Source organism: Pezoporus occidentalis, unplaced genomic scaffold (assembly GCF_034315485.1).
Source record: "Pezoporus occidentalis ecotype Australia unplaced genomic scaffold, CSIRO_AGI_Poc_V1 ctg130, whole genome shotgun sequence".
Lineage (NCBI taxonomy): Eukaryota > Metazoa > Chordata > Aves > Psittaciformes > Psittacidae > Pezoporus > Pezoporus occidentalis.
Window position 1 is genome coordinate 2,281,991 of NW_026913104.1, and position 20,717 is coordinate 2,302,707.

General features: G+C 47.2%; 1 protein-coding gene across 2 annotated transcripts in view; it reads left to right on the top strand.

The window, feature by feature from the left end:
* Positions 1-17,661: 17,661 nt before the first annotated feature.
* The window catches only part of FLI1 (Fli-1 proto-oncogene, ETS transcription factor), a 79,356-nt gene continuing 76,300 nt past the window's right edge, over positions 17,662-20,717 (top strand). Inside the window, exons 1-2 of one of the 2 annotated variants that reach the window (XM_062608767.1) lie at positions 17,662-18,116; positions 19,992-20,100. In XM_062608767.1, coding sequence (XP_062464751.1) covers positions 20,035-20,100 — 66 coding nt within the window. In that variant the 5' untranslated portion in view covers positions 17,662-18,116; positions 19,992-20,034. The remainder of the gene's footprint in view (positions 18,117-19,991; positions 20,101-20,717) is intronic. The other variant, XM_062608768.1, reaches the window with a different exon arrangement.

Genomic DNA, 20,717 nt, shown 5'->3' on the forward strand with positions numbered 1-20,717 from the left:
TGTGTCCAGCCTCGCACCCCTCCGAAAGCTTCCATTCCCAAGGCATTCCCAAAGACTTTACATTACTTTTTCCCCCCTTAGAAATATAAATTCCTGGGGGAATGAACCAGAAAACCCTGTATTCAGCCTAATCATCCCCCCCGGCCGCAATCTGGGATCCCTGGGATAATTAAAAGGGCTTAATCCCAGTTGAAAAGCAAACAAGGTCGGAGGCGGCGTCTTCCTGCTTCCCCCTTGCCCGCTGCCGGGGTCCCGCTCCCCAGCTGCAATATAAATATGCAATTAAAAAATCACCACTAATTGCTTGGAAGCCCAAGGGGGGGAGCCCACTGAGAAAAAAAAAAAAAAACAAAAACAAAAGCTGGGAAAAGGATATTAAAACCACTAAAAAAAAAAACAAAAACAAAAACAGAAAGGGAAAAAACAAGTCAAAAAGAGTGTTTTCTACCCCAAAAATGAAACGCTGATGCAGCTTTGGGGTGGAATCGTGGGGATGTCTCAGGGTTTGCACCCTAGGGTGGGATTTGGGGGGGGATGCTCCTTTTCCTGGGGTGGGGGAAGAAGTTAATCCCCATCATTCCTCTCGCTCCAGTGCTAACAGCCCCTGGCAGCTCCTAGCTCGTTAGTCCTTCCCAAAACCAATTAGAGAGGTTGGGAAATGAGGGCAGCTGCTGCCCTCAGACAGGGCAGGAAGGTGGGGGGGCAGCCCCTAAACCTTGTTGAGGGATGAAAGGGGCTGGTTTAGGGTCTGCCCAGCTCAACGGAGCTCACAGAGTGGGCTGAGCAATGCTGCTCCATCACTAGGTTCCAGAGTAAATGAGCCCCATGCTTATTGAGAATCCGCCCCCCCCCCCCCCCCCGAGTTTAAAGAATGCTGTATTACATCCAAAATACCTCTTAAAATATGGAATAAGATGAGTTAATATGGAATAATTAGTTAATATGGAATAACTGGGTTAATGAGGCCAAATGTTGCCCCTTTTGGGGGTTAAAATCAGGGGGGTAGCACTGTGGAATTAATCCCTAATTGCCTATTGCTTGATTCGATGCTTTTTCTAATTACTGGAGCACCCCAAGCTCCCCACTTTGCAGCACCCCCCTCCTCAGTCCCTCACAGCACCCTCCAGTGGCCGTGTCAGGATGGGACCCACTGACCCATTGCAGCCTCCCTCCCTTGCAGTAAGTGGCATCGCTTCATGTCTCCCCAAGGGCTCTAGGGAACCTTTAAAGCCTGAAGTGCGCAGTCGGTCGGGTGCCCCCACAGGAGGAAGAGGAAGAAGATGCCTCGGGCTCTACGGGCCCCAAACCCATGGGCAAGGTCAGAAATCCCACCAGGCTGCAGTAATCCTGAGGATAAACCCTGGAAAGCTGCACCCCCTGATGGCAAAGGCTGCGAGATGCATCGCTCAGGATGCTAACCAGCGCCCCAAACGTTACGAACCCTGCGAAGCTGCATCCCAGCGCCGTAAAGCTGCTTTCTAATGGCATAAACACTGCGCAGTTGCACCTGTATCGCATATACATAATGCAAAGTTGCATCCCAAATGTAATAAATACGGCAAAGTTGGGCTCCGAGGTTACAAACCGGATGAAAATTTGCATGCCCAATACTACATAATTACACCTTGATATAGTAAATGCTACAAAGCAGCACCCTAAACACTGCAAAACTGCACCCTACTACTAAAAATACTCTAAGGGTAGGCCCAAACTATTGCAAAGCTGCATCCTCCTGCTGAAAATACTGCAAAGGTGCACCCTAAATGCTGCAAACTGGCATCATGAACATGGCAGAGCTCAGTATACTGCGAAGCTGCACCCCCACCCCATGCCTTCAAGGGGTCTAGAATACCAAGGAGCTGGCTATAGACCATGCTGTGCTCAGGGCAGGTTCATTTGTGGAGGACCACATTGGCAGCACCGCTCTGGAACTCTCCATTAACAGATACATACACACAGAAATAAGCTGGATGTTACTCCTTTGAAGACAAGCTGCTTACATGGCTTCCCCCTTCACCAGCCACAACCATCCTGCAGGCAAGAAAAGATGGAATGGGTGTCCTGGCTGCTTTTATACCAGGTGATGGTTTTCCCCTCCCCTTTCCTTGGGTATTTTAGGAGGGTGGTGGGGGTTAGGCACAGTTAGTAATTAGAAAGCTCATTAAGTTCTTGGGTGCTGCCGGGGTCAAGTCTCTCCTGCTTCTTTTGGTGGCTTGGAGCTCTCTGAGCTTTTTGGTTTCAATTTTTGCATCTTCAGTAGCTGAGATTTCTCCAGAGGAGGTTTTTATGCAGCACCCGCCTCAGTAAGTATCTTTTGATGAAGCTTCTTTATTTCAAGTTTGCACTTTAACATTGTTTGGGTAAGGAGGGTGAGAGGGGCTGGAGGTGTGTGATTTAGGAGCTGATTGCTGGGAGGCCCCAGAGCACTGCCACAAAGGCACAAACAGATGGGTTTTTAGGTGGCAAAGTCAGGCTGGATGGCAATGGTGGTGGAGTGGTTCTGGAGCTCATCCTATGTAGGTGATACCCAGAACAAGCATTCTGTCCCAGCAACTTGGCTATGGGAGTAGGGGCTGGGCATTTATAAGCTGTGCTCCAGAACAACCAAGTATTCTGAGTAGAGGGGCAATATGAGACTGTGTTTTAGGTGACAAACAAGAGTGGATTGCTGTGTTGGTGGCATCAGTCTAGAGTTCTCCATGCGTGGGTGATGCCCAGCACCACCTTTCTCTCCTGGTGCTTTGGATGTGGGAGTAGGGACTGGATGTTTGAACTCTATGCATCATGATTAGGGACACCTGAGAGCCCTCCATGGAAGGGTATTAAGCAGATGGAGTTTTAGGTGGCAAAGTGAGGGTGGATTGCCATGTTGGTGCCACCCATTATGGAAAACTCCATGCGTAGGTGCCACAAGGATTCAAAAGTAGTCCAATGATCTTCAGTAACCAGTTGGCAAAAGAGCTGGAATGGTGGAAAGCAAAGTGATACAGCACCTAAACCTGGGCATCTGCTTCTACAACACATGGATGACATCTCAACTGCAACTGGAGACAGACTGACCTGTTTTGAGCTAACAATAGACCTTTTAAACTCCCTTGGACGAGCCGGGTACAAAGGTCTAGAACTAAGGCTCAGATAGCAAGCCAAACTGTGATCTATCGGGGCTTTGAGATTTCGAAGGGATGACGACAACTGGGAGCAGACCGTGGAGAGGCAATCTGCGGTATTCCCGATCCTAGGTATGCTCGTGAATGGAGAGCGTTTCTGGGAATGGCCGCATGGTGTCGTCACTGGATAACGAATTACGGTCCCATAGCAAAGCCGCTATAGGAAGCCCAAAAAGTACGGTTTGTGGGGGCCCTGGAACAGCAAAAGGCCTCTCTGGACTTAAAACAGGGTTTAATGACTGCACCAGCATCGGGACTTCCTGACCTAACCTAAGACTTTCAGTTATTTTGTCATGAAAGAAAACATCTTGCACTCGGGTGCTGACTCAGAACAATACCAGTGTATGTACCACACATGGTAATGACTGCCTTGGAACAGAAAGGGGGTCACTGGTTATCCCCCAGCACAGTGATGAAATACCAAGTGATTCTGACAGAACAAGATGATGCCATTTGGAAAACAAATAAGTAGCAGTCATCTTGAACTCTGTGTGGAAAGAAGTGCAATTAGAACATGACTGTTTGGGGACCATTGAATCACCCTTAAACTGACTGTGGGAACTCATTTGTTCATATGGCTTAAATAACCCTTTGTTTGCTGGATGGGGGATTCCCAGCACTGCAGCTGAGCTCACTGATAGTCCATCCAGCCAAAAGAGATGGACAAGATCTGAGCTGAGCCCACAGCTGTTTTTCACTCCTACAGTATGGACAGAGCTCCCAGCAAACCTCAGGTCTCTTGGATCTTCCCAAATCAGATGAGAGAGATCGCCAGGATGAGGGGAAATGTCTCATGTGGTCTCAGTGCCTCAGCTGTCTGGCACAGACTCACAGCCCAGATACCAAAGCAAGGGCAAAATATGGCAAGAAGAAAGAATGGGGAACAAAATCCATCTGGGAAATTCGTTGTTTGAAAGATCACATCCTATAAAGGAAGAGCTCATGCAGTCAGGATTGGGCTGCTGCAAAATAGCACAGAGGGGGGAACAGGGCTTCCACATCCCTTCTTGCAACCTTATGCCTTCCTTCCAGACCAATGTGCCTAATTTCCGTCCCTGCTGACCAGAATGACCTCCCGATCCAGCCGGATCTGGGATAGCAAGGGATTTCCAAGGTCTGGGGTTCCCAAGAGCAGGTTTGGCCTCAGTATAAATGCTGTTTTCCCAAGCTGCCACAAGGTGACAGCATTTCAGTGCTGGAGCCGGGCTCGAAGGGGGCTCCGCTGAGGGAGGACCTGCAGCCTGGCTTGAGCCCCTGCCTCTGCTCCAGCAGCCCTGCGCAGGCTGCAATGGAGCCCCTCTACCTTCTCCATGGGTTACGTTTAGCAGGAAAAGATGGGAGAGGTGGATGAAAACATCTTGGGAATCATCCACCTCCTGCAGACAACAGCTGGTTCCCCAGCTTTGGGGCTGCATTGTGGTGATGAACCCACCGCTGCCCTGTTACGAGTCACATCCTGGTGTTCATTGATGCAAGGAAGGGCACTCTGTGTCCGTGGGGACCACAGTGCTTCTCTGGCTGGGCTGAGGGATGCCTCTTTCCATGCTCAAAGGAAACATCATCCTTTTCCGGGGCTGTGCAAATGTTGGTCGTCTTCACCAGCATCTGCAGGCATGCTGCAGGAGAGATTCCCCTCTCACTTCCCCAGGCTGAGACAGAAACAGATGAGGCAGTTTTCCATTTCCTTGTACCCCTCATCGCTACTGCCAGGGCACGTTCCCCAGGCCAGCCCTGGGGAGCTCACAGCTCTCATTCAGTTCGGTTTGTGCCCCATTGAACTGACCACACTCCACCTTGTGCCTGCTGTCGGGTCCCAGTGCCAGTAGAACTACTCTGTGGATGCAGTCCTCCTTCAGGAGGCGCACGGAGCTACTTTAATGTCCCTTAAATCTTAGCTGATGGTGCCACTGAGAAGGAGCACTTGATGGGGCTTTTCCAGCTCAGTTGAGCTCTTGTGGAAAGAGGTACAAGAAATATAGCTTCCCTATTGCGCTGATAACCTTCTGACCTGCTGTTAGCTTGCTAGCAGTCCCCTGCAAGCCTTCGGTAATTTCTCTAATCCTCAGTACATCCCCATCCCCAGACAGGCACTAACATCGTCCATCCCTTCTGCACAGAGATGAAGCACCTGAGAGATGGGACACAGCAACCTGCAATGGCAGCTGCAGCCCTCACCAGTTACTTCTGTATCGCCTTAAAAGCACCATCTAGAGCAGGTGATAAGCTGCAAGGCATCCCCTTAGCATCCCTCAAAAACCATCTCTAAAATAAGCGCTGATTCACAGCCCTCCTTCTCCAACCACTCCCCTGGAGAGGGGGAGATGGGACAATTGACACATTAGTTCTCTAGACATTATTTCTGTTCCTTCTCACTCGTTACATGGATCTCCTTTCCCAAGCAGAAAATAATTGAAGTTGATGGGTAATCTGGTACAAGCACAAATCCTCCTTTGGTTTGAGGTAAGGCAGAGCAGGCAGCTGGTTTGGAGCTTGATTATTAAGACCGCAACGAGGACAATTTTGCTTGGGAAGATGAGCATCAAATGCCTCACCTCGCTGCAGCAGCTCTGTACGGATGTCAACAGAGCAACCTCAACTTTCACAACCCTCAGCCCAGGCCAAGGACTTCTTGTACCTTGAAATAGCTTTTACGCTTTGCAGTCTCCCGGCACGCTGGTGTTGGATAAATTTCCTGTTTCACTTCTGGAGCAGGGAGCCGCGGCTTTATCAGGGAATGTTTAGGGAGGCAGACGCAGCTTCCAGACAGCGCTGTCTCCATGAGAGAGAGAGCTGTGAAAACGGTGCTGTAATTGCTTTCCTGCTCGCCACGGGCCGGCGGTTCAAAACCACAGCTGGAGAGCTGACAGTGGGAGCTCTCTTGCGACAGACAGAGGATGCTCATAAATGGAGCTCGGCCAGAACGTGTGCACGGCTTGTTTCCCCACACACGTCTCAGATGGGCTTCCCTGCTCAAAAGTGGAAAAACAAATGGTTTACCTTATGCCCCTGAATTCAGTTCTGTTAAAGAAGAGATTATCTCTTTGCTTTGAATAACTTTAAAAAGCACAGATTTGTTGTTTCCAAATAACATTTCCATTCTACGGCTGAGGCAAGTCTGTGAAGTCTTTTCACTTAGAAAGCACTTTATCATTACCTTTCCTCAGGGAGAACTTCCAGCCAGAGCTTTGTGTGTGACTTACTACGTGGCACTTAAAGCATGCTGGAGAGGCGCTTTCCCCAGGTCACGAAGAGCCCTACCAAAGCCAAACCTCGGACCTAACCCCGGTGGATATTCATCTCCTTCTGTACTGTACCACGCCTCAAAACTAGGCTTCCTGGCACTGGGAAACACTGGAGGTTGCCCAGTGTAAATGGGGTCACGGCACACTCCAGCCACATGGTGTCACCGGGCGCTAGAAGACCAGCTGTAAAGATGCCAAAACATCTGTGTTGCCTGGCAAAAGATGTGATGGAGACATTCCTGCTCCTTTCTTTGCTGCTATGTCACTAACATAACACAGAAGAGCCTAAAAACTAAACATGCCATTGCCAGATGTTTAGAACATCTGTTCAGACCAATAAAGCAAAACCAACAACAAATAACTGGAGAAAAAAGAGAGAGGAGGCATATTGGGAAAGTCTGCGGGTTGCAGCTTTCCTTTTGACATGGCCTGTTGGGACTTGCCATGAAAACCTCAGGGCATGTTGACCATGCAGGCGTGAGCAACATCCCTGCTCCGGAGGCAATGCACTTGCATCCTCAGGACAACAAGACATGAGATGGAAGGGACCTTAAAGCTCATCCGGTTCCAACCCCTGCCAGAGATTGGGACACCTTCCACTAGAGCAGCTTGCTCCAAGCCCCGGTGTCCAACCCGGACTTGAACACAGCCAGGGATGGGGCAGCCACAGCTTCTCTGGGTTTTCCAGTGTCTCACCACCCTCACAGAGAGACCTTGCTCAAGATCATCCATGTGGGAACAGAAACATCGGTCTCCCCATCAAGTCAAGCCTTGATTCCTTGCTCGGATGATCTTTGCTTGGTGGTCTGAGCATAAGCCGTGGGATACGCTTGCATCTCCAGAAGGCAGAAAATGCTGCTGCATGAACAACCTAAAAAGGATAAATGCCTATTTTGGGCAGCAGGAGGACGTGTCTCTGCAGAAAGAGAAGCTCATTGGGTTACCCCAGTGCCCCTCTGAGCTGGTGTAATCCTGCATGGGGACATCCTGATCTGGTTTCCTCCTCTGGTTAACCTCAGCTGTACTGAAGTGGGGCCAGTTCTCAGCTTGCACCTGATGGCCCAGCCTACCTTCTGCACTGCTTTTGTGTCATTGATTTAAGCTCAAACACCAAATCCTCCAGGAGTAAACCCATGCAAACCCACCCATCTTCTTCTTTGTAAGAAAATGACAAGCTCAAGGATATTAGACCTCAATGTCACCCATGCCTTCAAGTGTTCCCAGCAGCCCTCACTACCCCATGGGCCTGATTCTGCTTACTGTTCTCAGGGCATGTGGTTGCTTCAAGAAAGAGTAGAAAGACTGTGGCTGGCTCTGGATCATCCTGTGTGATGCTTGTACCATGGCTGAGCTTTCACATCTGCTCATCCCTGCAGTGTACCATGATGCTGGAGGCAGACACTGGGACAGTTTGTCTTACTTGGCCTGAGCCTTGCTGCAGCTGGGAGTTGAACCCAATCATAGAATGGTTTGGGTTGGAAAGGACCTGAAGATCATCCAATTCCAACCCCCTGCCATGCAACCCTGCTCGAAGCACTGCCCCTACTGTGTCTCACCAAGAGCATGACACCCATCCGACTCCTGGCTGGGGACAGGGGTCTCTGGGACCAAAGCCAGGGCACAGCATGCCATGAGAGGGCACTTTTACCTCCCAGGCACTGCTGCGGTAGGTTTTACATATGTAAATATATGCATGTGTGTATATATATAAAGTCTGTAGTCAGGAGAAATTAATCACTTGGCAGCGATGGAGCTCTGGTTTGGTGACAGGCGCTGGCTTGCAGGCAGCTCTCCCAGCAAGACCGGGAACCATGCAAAGGAAAACACCTCTTCTGTCGGAGATTGAAGCTGGTGGGTCTTGGGTAGTGTGTCCCAGCAGCCAGGAGCCAGCAAGCTGCAGCAGTGACCTCAGTAGGCAATAGAAAGGCAATAGCAGTGCTGCTTCCAAGTTAAATAAAGACACATATTCCACTTGGAGCCTTTCAACCATGCATTCTGCAGCCTGCCTACACTCGTTCTTCTGCAGTCATGTAAAAGAGGCCCAGGCAGAAATGCAGAGGTTTCTCTACACCAGCAGACCTGATTTACTTGCCACTCTGCCCAGGTTCGAGCTCTACCCTCTGCATCATTTAATTCCCCTGGAGCTAAGGGGTTAAGTGAAATCAATAAGGAAATAAAAGCTCTAAAGCTGAGGGACCAGAAACTGGCTTCTTTGCACAGATAACATTTCATTCTCCAGGTGGTGCTGTCCTGTCTCTGCCCAGCATGGGAAGCTTCAGCATCCTTCTTGTCTGCCAATGTCGCTTGCAGCTGGATGAAGGGGACAAACACAGGTTAGCTCCCAAACAAGGAAAAGGCAGGAAAGGCTCTGATGTTATGCTTTCTGCTCAGTGGCCAGCGCTAATCGGCACCAGCCCAGCCCTGGACTAATCTTCTCCTGTTGAAAAGGACACACAGGGAGGAATGTGATGAGCTAGGGGACGAGGAACACACGCCAGCAGGGAACCAGGCTTTATTAGCTTCACTGTCCACAGAACAGAGGAAGAGATAAAACTTTGCAGTCACCATGCAATGGTTGTAACATCCTTGTCCAGCATGATCCTTACACCCTCTGCTGAAGCATGCTAAGAGCCAGACTGCTGCTGTGATGGGTGCTCTTTGATCCAGGGCTGGGATGGGAAATGGGAGACAGCGTGTATCCTCCCGGGTTGATGAGGAGCTCCCACCAGAGCTCTTCAGACAAGTGGAAATGCCCGATGGTTTTGCACCTCAAAAGATGTTGAGGTGATGAACAGGGATGGGGAAACTGAGGCACGGAGTCATTTGCTAAGCTAAATGTGCTGATTCCCAGGAAAGTCTGCACTGTGCAGGGGGGAACCAGCCAAGGAAAGCTGGCTGAGGACAGAGTCTTCTTCCAGGTAGTTTAGGTCTTGCTGCAGACAGTGGCAGCCATGCTGTTCCTCCTGGAGGGATCACACTTACCAGAATAGGCCAGTGAAAAATGGCTTCTGGCTTAAATGAAGCGATCTTATCTTTGGCCTCTTTTCCTCCCCCTGAGGGGAAAATGAATGACCGTAGCTGCCTGCCTTAGCTTCTATTTCCCTGGGTGGTTACGGGTGGATGGGCCCTATGAATCAAAGTGTCACAGCAGGAGCCAGGAAATGGGCAGGGATGGAGAACAGGAGCTGAAACCACTCTACCACGGAGGGTCCAGGAGAGGGAAAGCCCCAAAAGACCTTACCTGACATCAGCCAGGGACTGGTGTGTGTGTGTGTGTATTTAGCAGCTGAGATTTCCACCTCATGCTTTCTGAGGCTGTTTTTTGATGGCTTTGCCATAAAAGCTGGGGTTTCGCAGCTACCATCTGCTTTCATTGCCCTTCTACTTCAGTGGCTATGCACAAACACAAGCAAGATGAAGGACTTTGCTGAGGGAGGTCAGGGGCAGTGGTGTGGGGAGGTGAGATGATGTGATGGAGCAGAGAATCTGCCCAGATTGGGACTGCTTTTCCTTCTGCAGATAAACTCATCTGATAGTTCAGCCAGTGGGACCTGCACGGTTCCTGTGGGAAAGGACTGGTAAAGGGAGGTTGGAGCTGGTTTGCTCCATCTTTTCCCAGCAAAAGGCCATGCTTGACACAAGCCAGCTTTCTGCCCCTCATATCCCTTGCTATCTTCAGTATTACACAGCCCTTGTTGCCATAGCATCTGAGCATAGTTATCTCTGCAATGACTTTGTGTAATGGAGTTATGCTATTATCTCTACTTTGCAGATGGGGAACCCAAATACAGGACCAAATGAAGGGCAGATCTGCAAAGAAGACTCTTCAAACTGCATGTGACAAAGCACATTAATACTTCATTCTCATTGCCACTGGAGAGTTTGGTAAGTCCCACTAAGACCCATCTATTGGTACAGCACTTGACTTGCTGCAAGCTCCAGAGCCTCTCTGATCCCTGGAAGTGAGTCAAGTTTCCCAAATGAGGTATGCCTGGTCCATGGATAAAGAAGGCAACAATGGCCACTCTGGTTTTTGTTACACCTCACAGTTTCTCCCTGTTTCTGGTTGTTTCCAAAATGCTTGTTCCCAAAGACAGTTCTTGAGAGATGCCCGTTGTGAAAATGTGGGAGCCTCCTGCCCATGCACATCAAAGCTGCCTGAATCTTAAGTGTGCACAGAGAGGAGGATTAACCCTTCAGATGTCCCTGCTGCATCCCAGCTTCTCAAGGAACACATCCCAAGGATTCCAAACTTACCACAAATGGGGGGCTCAGAATCTTGCACCCGGTGGAATCGGCAGGGGGTTTTATTGACTTCAGCACCATCAGGGCATCAATTCATACATTTACATAGCACTTTCCATGCAGGGATCACTAACTCTCTTTATCATTCCCTTCAGACCTGGGCTGCCTCAGGCTCCGAGTCATTATCTGATCCATTATCTGGTAGTCGGGATATCTTGGTACCTCCAAGATCAAAAGGCACTTTCGTGCACGGTTCAGAGAGGATTGTTCTGGGGCTGCTCGATGTGCTTGCTTGGAATGATTTCCATGTATGCAGGAGAGGGGAGAGAGAGATTTCCTACCGTTCCACTGTTCCCGTTTGAGCACTGGGTATAACTGTGTTTGCACTGGGATTCTTTGCAAGTTTAGTGATTAAGTCACATGAGGAAGCTCAGTAGAACTTCTCACATATGGACACATCCATGGCTTGAGCAACTTCCCACTGGGTGTCACTCGGGCAAAACTTGGCCTCGGAGTGCCTGGAGAGAGATGGTCATCCAAGGGCTCGGCTGCGGAAACGCCACCTCCCCACTGGGAATGGTCTGATGTTTAGGAACAGGGCAGGATAACAGGAGCACAGGGTTTACAAGTGCCTGTTGCACTGGGACCTTCCCTGAACTTCCTTCATCAATCTCCATCAATCCTCCCTTTGGTATGACCTGATTTGGTCTCTAAAACAGCTCCCTTCCTCTTTTTCCTCCCCTCTCTCACTGCCCCCATAATGCACACATGCACATTTCCTTTTCCTAAAGCAAACAACTTTCAGATTTAAAAGTGAATTCTCACTGCAGGCTGGAAAAAGACAATGTGGCCTCGCTCCTTATCTCCTGCTATCTGCTGCTGCTTGTACTCACAACAAGCTGTGAGCCTAGATTGGGTTTACAGTAGATTTCAAGTGTTTATGAGCCACAGGAGGCAGAGAGAGGAGGGGAAATCTGGTCGGGGAGATAAGTCCAGGAAATAGGCCCGGTAACTGGAGCAGAGTCAACAAGTTGAGCCGGACACCTCTGGAGACCCAAGGATGTGTGACTCAGTGTCACGACTTCAGTTCCCGCAGCAAACAGGAATGCTGCGAGGGGATTCGCTTCTAATTGTTCATCCACGCCTGGGATGGCAAAGGGGGAAACATCTTGATCTCTTTATAGGCTTGGAATGTTTTCCAATGACGAGCCCAAATTTTAGCTCCTCAATTTATAGGCAGGCTCCTAAAATAACCCGCTTGGTTTTCAAGGGTTGCAGAGCATATGCTGGCTTCAGCAGCAGCTCGCGGGTCAGTCTATCGCACAACAAGGGTTTATAATGTGTTGTGTAAATCTAGAAGCTCTCTGGGGCCCAAAGCATCATCTGGTCTTTGTTCATATGCCACCTAGAGCAATGTGGCTTAGTACCAACAGGACGAGGTAGTAGCTGTTCACATGGTCACTAGGATATTTTTATAATCACCTTTTATCCCCATGTGGACAAGGTTTTTGATAGTAACTGGAACAATGTGTAGGCCTCATCTGCAATGTATTTCAAAGACAAAAATATCTGGGCCAGTTCTATCAGGGAACAGTAATTCACATTGTTCTAGACAGCTCGACAACCTGTCTCTGAGAATGGCTATGGGTGAAAAAGTAGGGTTGTACACTCTTCCTCTGAAAGCCCAACTGGGTGAAGTCTCCAGGCTCTGAGAGCTGTTTCTAAACAGGAGAATTTTTGCAAACCATGTCCTTTTACCTTAAAACCTGTAACTTATGACGTGCCTTTCTTATCTTGGTTACTGAGCAGAAAGAGAGCCTTGGGGAGACCACAGTGACATTGATTTCCAGCAGCCATCACCTGCAGAAGCCTGGACTACCACCTATTTTGTATGGATTCAGCTAACTGAGTTAACAGTGTTCTCGGTTGGTTGGTTGTTGTTCTATTTTCTCATCCACTGGTACAGCCTTTTGTTTAGATGCAGCTATTCTGCAGTTTACTTGCTCCATCATCCTTCTTTCCTTGCATAGGGAACATTTCTGTCTTCTTGTCCCAGGCAATTTCTTTGGCCCGTAAACCACTGGTCAAAGCTTATTGAACTCAGTACTTTGTGTTGCCTCTGTTCTGGAAGGGATGTCCTGGAGGCCCTGACAGCAAACAGAGATATGACCTGACATGGAGCCATTTCATGATACAGCAAATGCTCCCAGCAAGCACTTGATAATATTAACCAGAGAGATTTCCCAAATCATTGCTCCTTTCCATATGGGAATAGTTATTCTCACATAAAGCACCTTTAGACCGAAAAGGCTGCAGCCTTGCTTGGGAGGAGCGGGCACTTTAATTTGACTGGTATACTCCAAGCTGTCTGATGATAGTGCGTAGACAAGGCCCGAAGTATAGGAGCTCTTCAAGGGAAAGCCTTTAGTGCAAAGGGCTGTAAAACACCATTTTACAGTGTTGTTCTAAATTTCCTTTTGATTTTATGGTTCATCTAATTCGAAGAGAAACCTTCTCTGCAGAGAAGTGGAATGGGAAACACGCTTCCATGTCAAAACACTTGGAATCGCATCAAGCTCCTGTTTAAGCCATTTATTTTTCTTTAATTCACCTTGGGTTGGGTTTTTTTCCTATCCTTTCCATGCATTCAGCTGTTTATGTTGCCTTTTGGTGCAGCCAACTTCCTTCTCGCTCTGTTCCCTCCTGCTCACCTCCTTCACCATCCCCAGTGGCTGAAACGAAGATCTTTTCAAGAAACCAACCTTTGGAACACAAAAAAATCCCCATTAAAAAAGGCATCACCGAGGCCACATCTACAGTAAGTCCCAGGAGAGCAGAGGCTGCATGCAAAGGCTGCTGGGGAGCTCTCGGGAGGGTAGGAGCTTGTTTGCATGGCGTAAAGGATTTGCAGTGATTTCTGTCCCATTTCTGCCCCTAAAGATGCTCTTGTGTGGCCTAAAGTCTTGCAACCCTAGCCCTAAACTTTCCTTCCTGCCCTTCTGTCTGTTCAGACTGTATTTGGGTCAGGAAATGTCTTTCATTATAACATTTAGATTCTGCCTAAGCTAACTCACAGGAGGATACCTCTAAAGCCTCGTAAGAAAACTAACACATGAACTGAGGGTCAAACGAGCCCAGCTCCAAACCAAAGCTGGCTTAAGGGGAAAGTTACACGGCATCCTATGGGCTGTAAACAGTTTCCTCAGATGTTTACAGACAACAGGGAGTGGAAATGCCAGTGTTTTGTAAATGATCAGGTCTTTAAAACCAACGGCAACCCCCCCACGCTTTCTCTAACTTCACAATAAACACCAGTCAAAACAAACAGTCCCGACAGCAACGCATCCTCACATCCCGAAGCTTCAGCGCAACAGAAAGATGCTTGTTCCCATTAAGGAGAATTTATAATTCCTGGGGCAACCACGACCCTTCCTTCTTCAAGAATAATATTGAAACTAGCTATTGATGTCAATTCCTTTCCTCCTATGCCCTCATTTTATCCCTGCAACAAAAGCTCTTCGTGTGTTGTGATAATGATTTTATCAATAATTTATGATTATTTTAATAAATCAATCACATTCATCATTAACATTGGAGCAGGGTGAAACAGATTCGATTTCAAAGGTGGTTTTCACGGTAGAGAGTGATTTAGCAAAGCTGAAATGGGTTTTTCTCCCAGAAATATTTATAGTGTTTTGCTGATTTTTCCATGGAATTTATCAAGGTGTTTTTAGTTACATTGACTGGTGAAAATGAAACAGCCTGTATGCACTGAACTGAGTCTTTCTGGTTGCTCTGACTAAGATGATCAATTTACCTGGAAGAAAACATGATGGCAATTTCTTTTCCTGCTAAAATCCCAAATTTGCCCTTTTTGTCGCTTGGAAATGGAAATAAATTCTAAAAATAGGAATTTCCTATGGAATTCATGTTTTCATTGCAGCGAGATGGTACTGTAGTAACTAATGGTAATCCATCTGACTGCCCCTCAGAGTTCCAGCCATGCACAAGTACCTCTTGTATTAGAGGTTGCTTGAAGATAGCGCAGGGAAAACCAAGAACTGCAGCCACCGAGGGGCTCTTAATCTCATCCCCAGGGTCCCCAGCAGTACACCAGATGCAAAGTCAGATGAACAACTCTCCGTGGTCTTTGTTCCACCCTTTCTTTCTTGAGGGGGGTATTTATGAGGCTATCTTCCCTTCCATCTCTTGGACCTATCTGCAAGGTACGTTTATACCATCTAAAGCAAGTTCAAAGGCACAGCCCCTGCTTTGGGAACAGAAAGAGGGAAGGTGTGTTGTGCTCCTTCATGTCCATGAGACGTTGCCTCTAGGTCACAAACGGACCTTCAAGGTTTCTCCTCCTTAAACACACACATTCTCCTGTTGTGGTGGCTGATGCAGGGGCAGAATCATCACCCCAGGCTTCGGCTGCTCTTCTGACCATGGCCCCAGGCTACAAAGTGCCTTTGGGTTTTGAACCAAGAGCATGAGAGGAGCAGAAGGAGAAGTTGTTGTCACTATTTTCCCATAGCACCTGGAAATGATGATGGCCACTTCAAAATCACCACATTTTCCTGCTAGGAAAGAGGAACTGAAGTGTGTGCATGGTTACATGTGAAGCACTGGAACTCCTTTGGACTTCCCAATGCTTTCCCCTTATTTCTAATTAACATGTTGAGGAATTTTAAAACGTAATAAACATTAGTTCTAAACAAGCAGAAAGTAAAGCTCAGTTATTTCGGGTTTGATGTAAACATTTATAGCGCAGCTCCATCCTTAAACAGTTAATCTTATAGCGACCTATTAAAATAAAATGAATTGTGTTATAATTCATCCTAAAGCAACCTCAGGGTTAGTGTATCAGGTAACTCCTGCTTTTGCAGTCCTCATGACGTTTTTAATCAAATTCAGCTGTAATTGCTGAAGCATACACATGCCTCTTTTAATACTCTGCCTACATTTGGGACTCATATGAGTCTGTTTTCTCTTAACGTATCTAATAAATAGAAAACATGAAAAGAGCATATTTTGCAGGACTCGGAGCTTTTCCACCATTGCCTTTGTTCTAGGAATTGTCTGACAGGCTTATGAGAATCGAGCACTTGTCAGGTCTCCCCCCTCCCGCCCCTTGGATAAAGTTCTTTGTGGGTTTTCAGTCACTGTTTGTGTTGCTAGCACCCTGTTAAAGGGGGGCATAGGCACAAGGCAGGAGCAGCTGCCCCAGGAGCCAGGTGGAGCGTGTGAGAGGGAGAGATTTCATAGGCAGCTTTAAAAAATCACTGCCAGTGATGGATGTTGAGACGTTGCTTACATCTAAGTCACCTACGGGTTGTTGATGGAGACGTGAAATGTCATGTCTGCATCGGAGGTATTTGTGTAAACACAACTTCTGTAACTCAGTGTGTGTGTTGGGGGGGTGGTGGTGTTTGACTTTAATTTTTCTTGGTGTCTCCAACGCTGCATCTGTTTCCAATTTGCCAGCAATTTTCTTCTGGCTAGTAAAGCTCCCAAGATGACTGCAACTGGCCACATGGGTTTCTCTGCCCCACCGTGGGGGTTGATTACAAGGGGTAGTAGTAAATCCAGCTCGGGATTCAGGGCGAGCTTTTCCCGTGAACTTATAAGTGCTTTACATCCCGACTCTTTTGTTAACGCCGACCTTTAAAGTTTATTTCACCGCAGCTTATTACGTGCGTGTGCTCAGTGGTCCCCGGCTGAGACTGTGGGTACGTTTGTTAAGGACAAGCACGGGGGAGAGATGCAAACGCCTGTTAGATGCCCCTCAACGAAACTAGGAGAAGAAGGGGTTTGTTAACACAATAGCGAGCCCTCGGGGTTCCTCTTCAGCTACGTGGTTCGTGTAATTCACACGTGGAAACGTGAGAAAAGAATGAAAAATGACTTTGAAACGTGATCTGATTCGGTCACTGGCCAGCCGGGCTCTGAGTGCGCACAGAGGGTTGCTCGCTTCCCCACAGGATAACGAGATTAAGGCTTGAAAACGGCGTTTTTAACCCCGGTGCACGCGAGTTCTTAAAAGCACGCTTAAAAGTGACAACGCTGATGAGTACTTCTCCCGATTCCCTTTCTCTCCTAGGCACCTCCTGCCGCTTTGGTTTTTCCTCCCGTCGGAAGTCAGCTTTTCCCTAAAATCCTCTTTACCTTGCCTCGGAAACTGTTTCTCTTACCACAAACAACAATTATAATAATAATGAAGAATCCCAAGAATGTCTATATTAAAAAAGCGGCTCTGGCGAGGTCCCTGGTCACTGGGTACAGGTCTGTTTTCCTTGGAAATTGGGAGGAATGCTAAACGCCTCGTCTACCAGAGAGTAAATTGTGTGCGGAGCTCTAGGCACGGCTCCCAAGTTGCCCTTTCACCCCTTCACTTTATATGTTCCTCTTATTAAGGAGAAAAATGTTTCAATATGTTGGAATCTGGGGCAAAGCCGGGAAGGAGGGAAAGAGAATAGAGAGTGGAAGGACATTTTCCAAATAGTTTTGGTAACCCTTGTGAGGGTTACGTTTAGAATTGATGTTGTACTGAAATCCCTGGAAGTTTCTTCCCCAGGTTAGTGCAAAATAGCATCTGCGAACCCTTCCGAGGTGACAAGATGTACCAGAAACGTGACCCGGGGGGGATCCCTCTGTACTGAAGATGCTCTTCTTCTCCTTCCCTAAACTCGTTACTATTTAAGAGGGTATTATTAAATGGCTAAAAGGGGTCTGGAGAGAGAAATGCTGGATTCTGGATCCAGCAGAGGGAATAGTTTCGGGGGGATTTCATCTCACTTTCCCAGCCCCGTTCCTCTGCAGTGTTCTCAGTTCAGCTTCAGGGGGAAATGGGTTAACTGCTTTCAAGGTAGGAGTCGGGGAAAAAAAACAACCTCAAAGTAAGAAACGATGATTTAAAAACGGATATTTGAAACTTCCTTACTTTAAAAGGGGATTTAAAGTAGCACTTGAGCTCCACTCAGCGTCTCTTTTCGGCTTCACTTCTCAGCAGCATTTCTTTTTAAGAAAGTTGTGAATTTGGGAGTTTTATCCTTTTTTTCCCCTTGGTTGTTTAAAGTCGTGAGTAACGCCCGGTGGGCTCATTGGGCGAGGATGTGATACAGCCATGATTGATGAGAGGGAGCAGCTGAAATATTGATAAGGGGGAAAACGGAAATCAAATGAAAAGTGGAGGGCATAGAAGAGAGGGAAAGGAAAGCACGTCCTGGAGCTGCGAGCGTTACAGAAGCTCCCTGAGGAAATGCCTGGTTGATGCAGCCTGTCTGGATGGGCTGGGAATTCTGACTTCAGCGCTGCTTTGGATCTACCAAGTTTAATCTTCTGCTCTTTGCAAAGCTGCAGCGGCAGGGTAGTAATCCAGACCTGGTGGGGAGTTTTATTCCTAGTCTCAACCTGGATCTTTACAAACTGGTCTGCCACTGGTTGAGGGGAAAGGGTATAAAAGGTGAGTCATTTAAATAATAGTAATAAGAATAAGCGAAAGGCGGATCTTAAAAGTAGTTTAAGAGGCCCTTTTATATTGTGACTGATGCTGGCAGGGCGATACGATTGGCGGCTAATCCACAGCAGACTCCTTCAGACGGGCTCCAAATATGCAGATGTATTTATTTATATGAATTAGGGAGGTAAGCGGATGGGGGGGGGGGGGGACGCTGATCAGGGGTGCAGAGCGGAGCGGGGGAACCCAATACGTGAATCCTTGACCCTCGAAAATTTACTGGCTAAGCAAAATTACCCCGTCCCCCTCCACCCCCTGTTGCAAGTTCAGAAGCAAAAAGAAACTGGAATGTGTTAGGAGGGAGGACGACAGAAGAAAGAATTGTACTTATCAGAAACACATTGTCGATTTTATAATCGGTTGCCCTTTTGTGCCAGCTGGCTGCGTAATAAATGCTTTAAAAATCAATAAAAGGGGGTTTACGTGCAGATAGCTTTGCTTTTCCAGAGTTCTTGGGCTGGGGGGATGTTTTTTGCTTTCTTTCTCTTCTTCCTATGTTTTGAATCAGATGTTTGGCTGCAAAGCAGGGGCGCAGCTCTGGGGGCACTGACGTGTCCGCTATTGCCGGGGTGGCAGCTCCAGGAATTAGGATTTCTTCATTAATCGAACGAAGGTTTGCTCCGGGATTCCCCAGCAGTGGCTGGGTTGTATTAGATGCTGAGAAACTAGGTGCAGAGTTAGAATCACTGCCACACGTACTGACCACTTGTGCCCAACTCAGCAGGCGCATTTCTAATTGTGTAGTGTAATTGTCTTATAGTAAATTCTGATGAAGCCTCTTTTTCCATCCCACCCGGAGGACCAGCAGAACAGCAGCATTTAGGAGCTCCCTGCTAAGGGGGTGTGTGTGCGTATATATGGAGGGGTGTGTAGTGTGGTCGTTCTTCTTAACGATGCACTAACTAAAGTAAGTTAATTGCTTTGTGGTGCTTTCCAATGGGACTAAGGATCCTGAGGGCAGCGTGTAGGGAAAAAGAGCCCCTTGTCGCTTATTTTAGTGACTGCAGATCTATTTTTCCCACACACCATTCCATTTTCCACGATCGTTGTTAATCTCGGCATCTCTGTAGTGATGACTCGGGGAGGGGGGGGAAGAGAGGCAAAAAAAAAAACCCTGTTCATCAGGAGATCATCAAGTCTTAGAAGTACAGAAAAACAGATGTATTGCCTTGATGGGAGCCTGAGATAAAGCACCGCGATGTTTGACTGAGCATCCGAAATAGAGGGGCTGAGAGTGACAACCCTGGGGAGGGGGGTATTGCTGTTTGGAATGAAACTTCCGTTCGCTATTCTTAAAACTTTGTATTTACTTATAGTTTAATTATTATTGGTGAGAAAGGTTCTTTAAATCAATAGAGGCCGGCAGGTTAATGGCTCGGAATGGTTTCAATGAGTCAGGAAAGGCAACTGCCCTTCATTTAGCCAAGTGAAACCCTTGGCTACAAGTCAATAGGGTTAACTAGGCTCGACATGAAAACATGAGTATTTCAGCTGGCTTTTAATTGTTGGCTAAGAAATTCAGTTAATCAAATGTCAAACGTTTCCACCTGCTCTGGTGAAGAAGGCTCTTTTTCCCGGGTGGGGGAATCCAAAAGCAAAACCGGACTGCTGTTAAAGCAGAGAAATAAAACCTCACTTCATCAACTCCTGTTTGCTGCTCGACTTGTAGTTACTGTGGTGGACGTTTTTCAGAGTCCTTTCAAAGGTACATTTAAATGCTTGATCACTTCTTTTTAAGTTTTATTCCTAATGTTACTTTTATAGCAATGCTTTGTTTCATTACTTATATATATAACTTTTTATTCTTTTTTTTAATTTCAGGTCAATTTTAGGACCCTTAAATCTCTCTATTAAACAAGTAAGGATGTTTCAGACTGTACCAGACACTTCGTCTTACGTCAAGGTAAGACATGACAGCATCTTTAAACAGGTAATGTCAAAAATTCCAATCTTCCCGAGTTTACAGTGATTTGTATTACTTGAAAATCCTGACTTAGCAGGGGAAAAGAATCTCTCTCTACCTTTGGTGGGAGAGGGGTTGGAGTCTCCAGTATCACAGTTATCAGTCTATGTGGGGTTGAGTCAAAAGTTGTATCATCAGGGACCAATGCTGTGTTGAAGTGGCCTTGTCTTTTATAATGCATTGATGCTTGGTTCGATCGGTTATAGTATAAATCCTGTTATAGTGAGGGTGTTTTTCATTGCATTGCATTACAGTGGTGGTTTGTTGCTCTGAAACCAATATCAGAGTGGTGCTGTGCTACTAGTGTTATATCCTAGTGGTTTGTTAGATTGGCTTCCAATTTCTCAGATACCATTTAGTCTTGAACCAGAGCTAAATTTCATTTAATAGCCTTCTACTTCTCTGCTGCGCCAGCGACTGAATCCAATATGCAAGATGATATGTGTCTTTTGAGAGGTCCATTTCAGGATGGATTTAGAGGGGGAAAATATTTAATGATTCAAACCAAAACATCTCTTTCAGTTACTGCAGATTGTTGCACCAGGCAATGCTATGTAATACTGAGATTTCTTTGACAGTGTGAC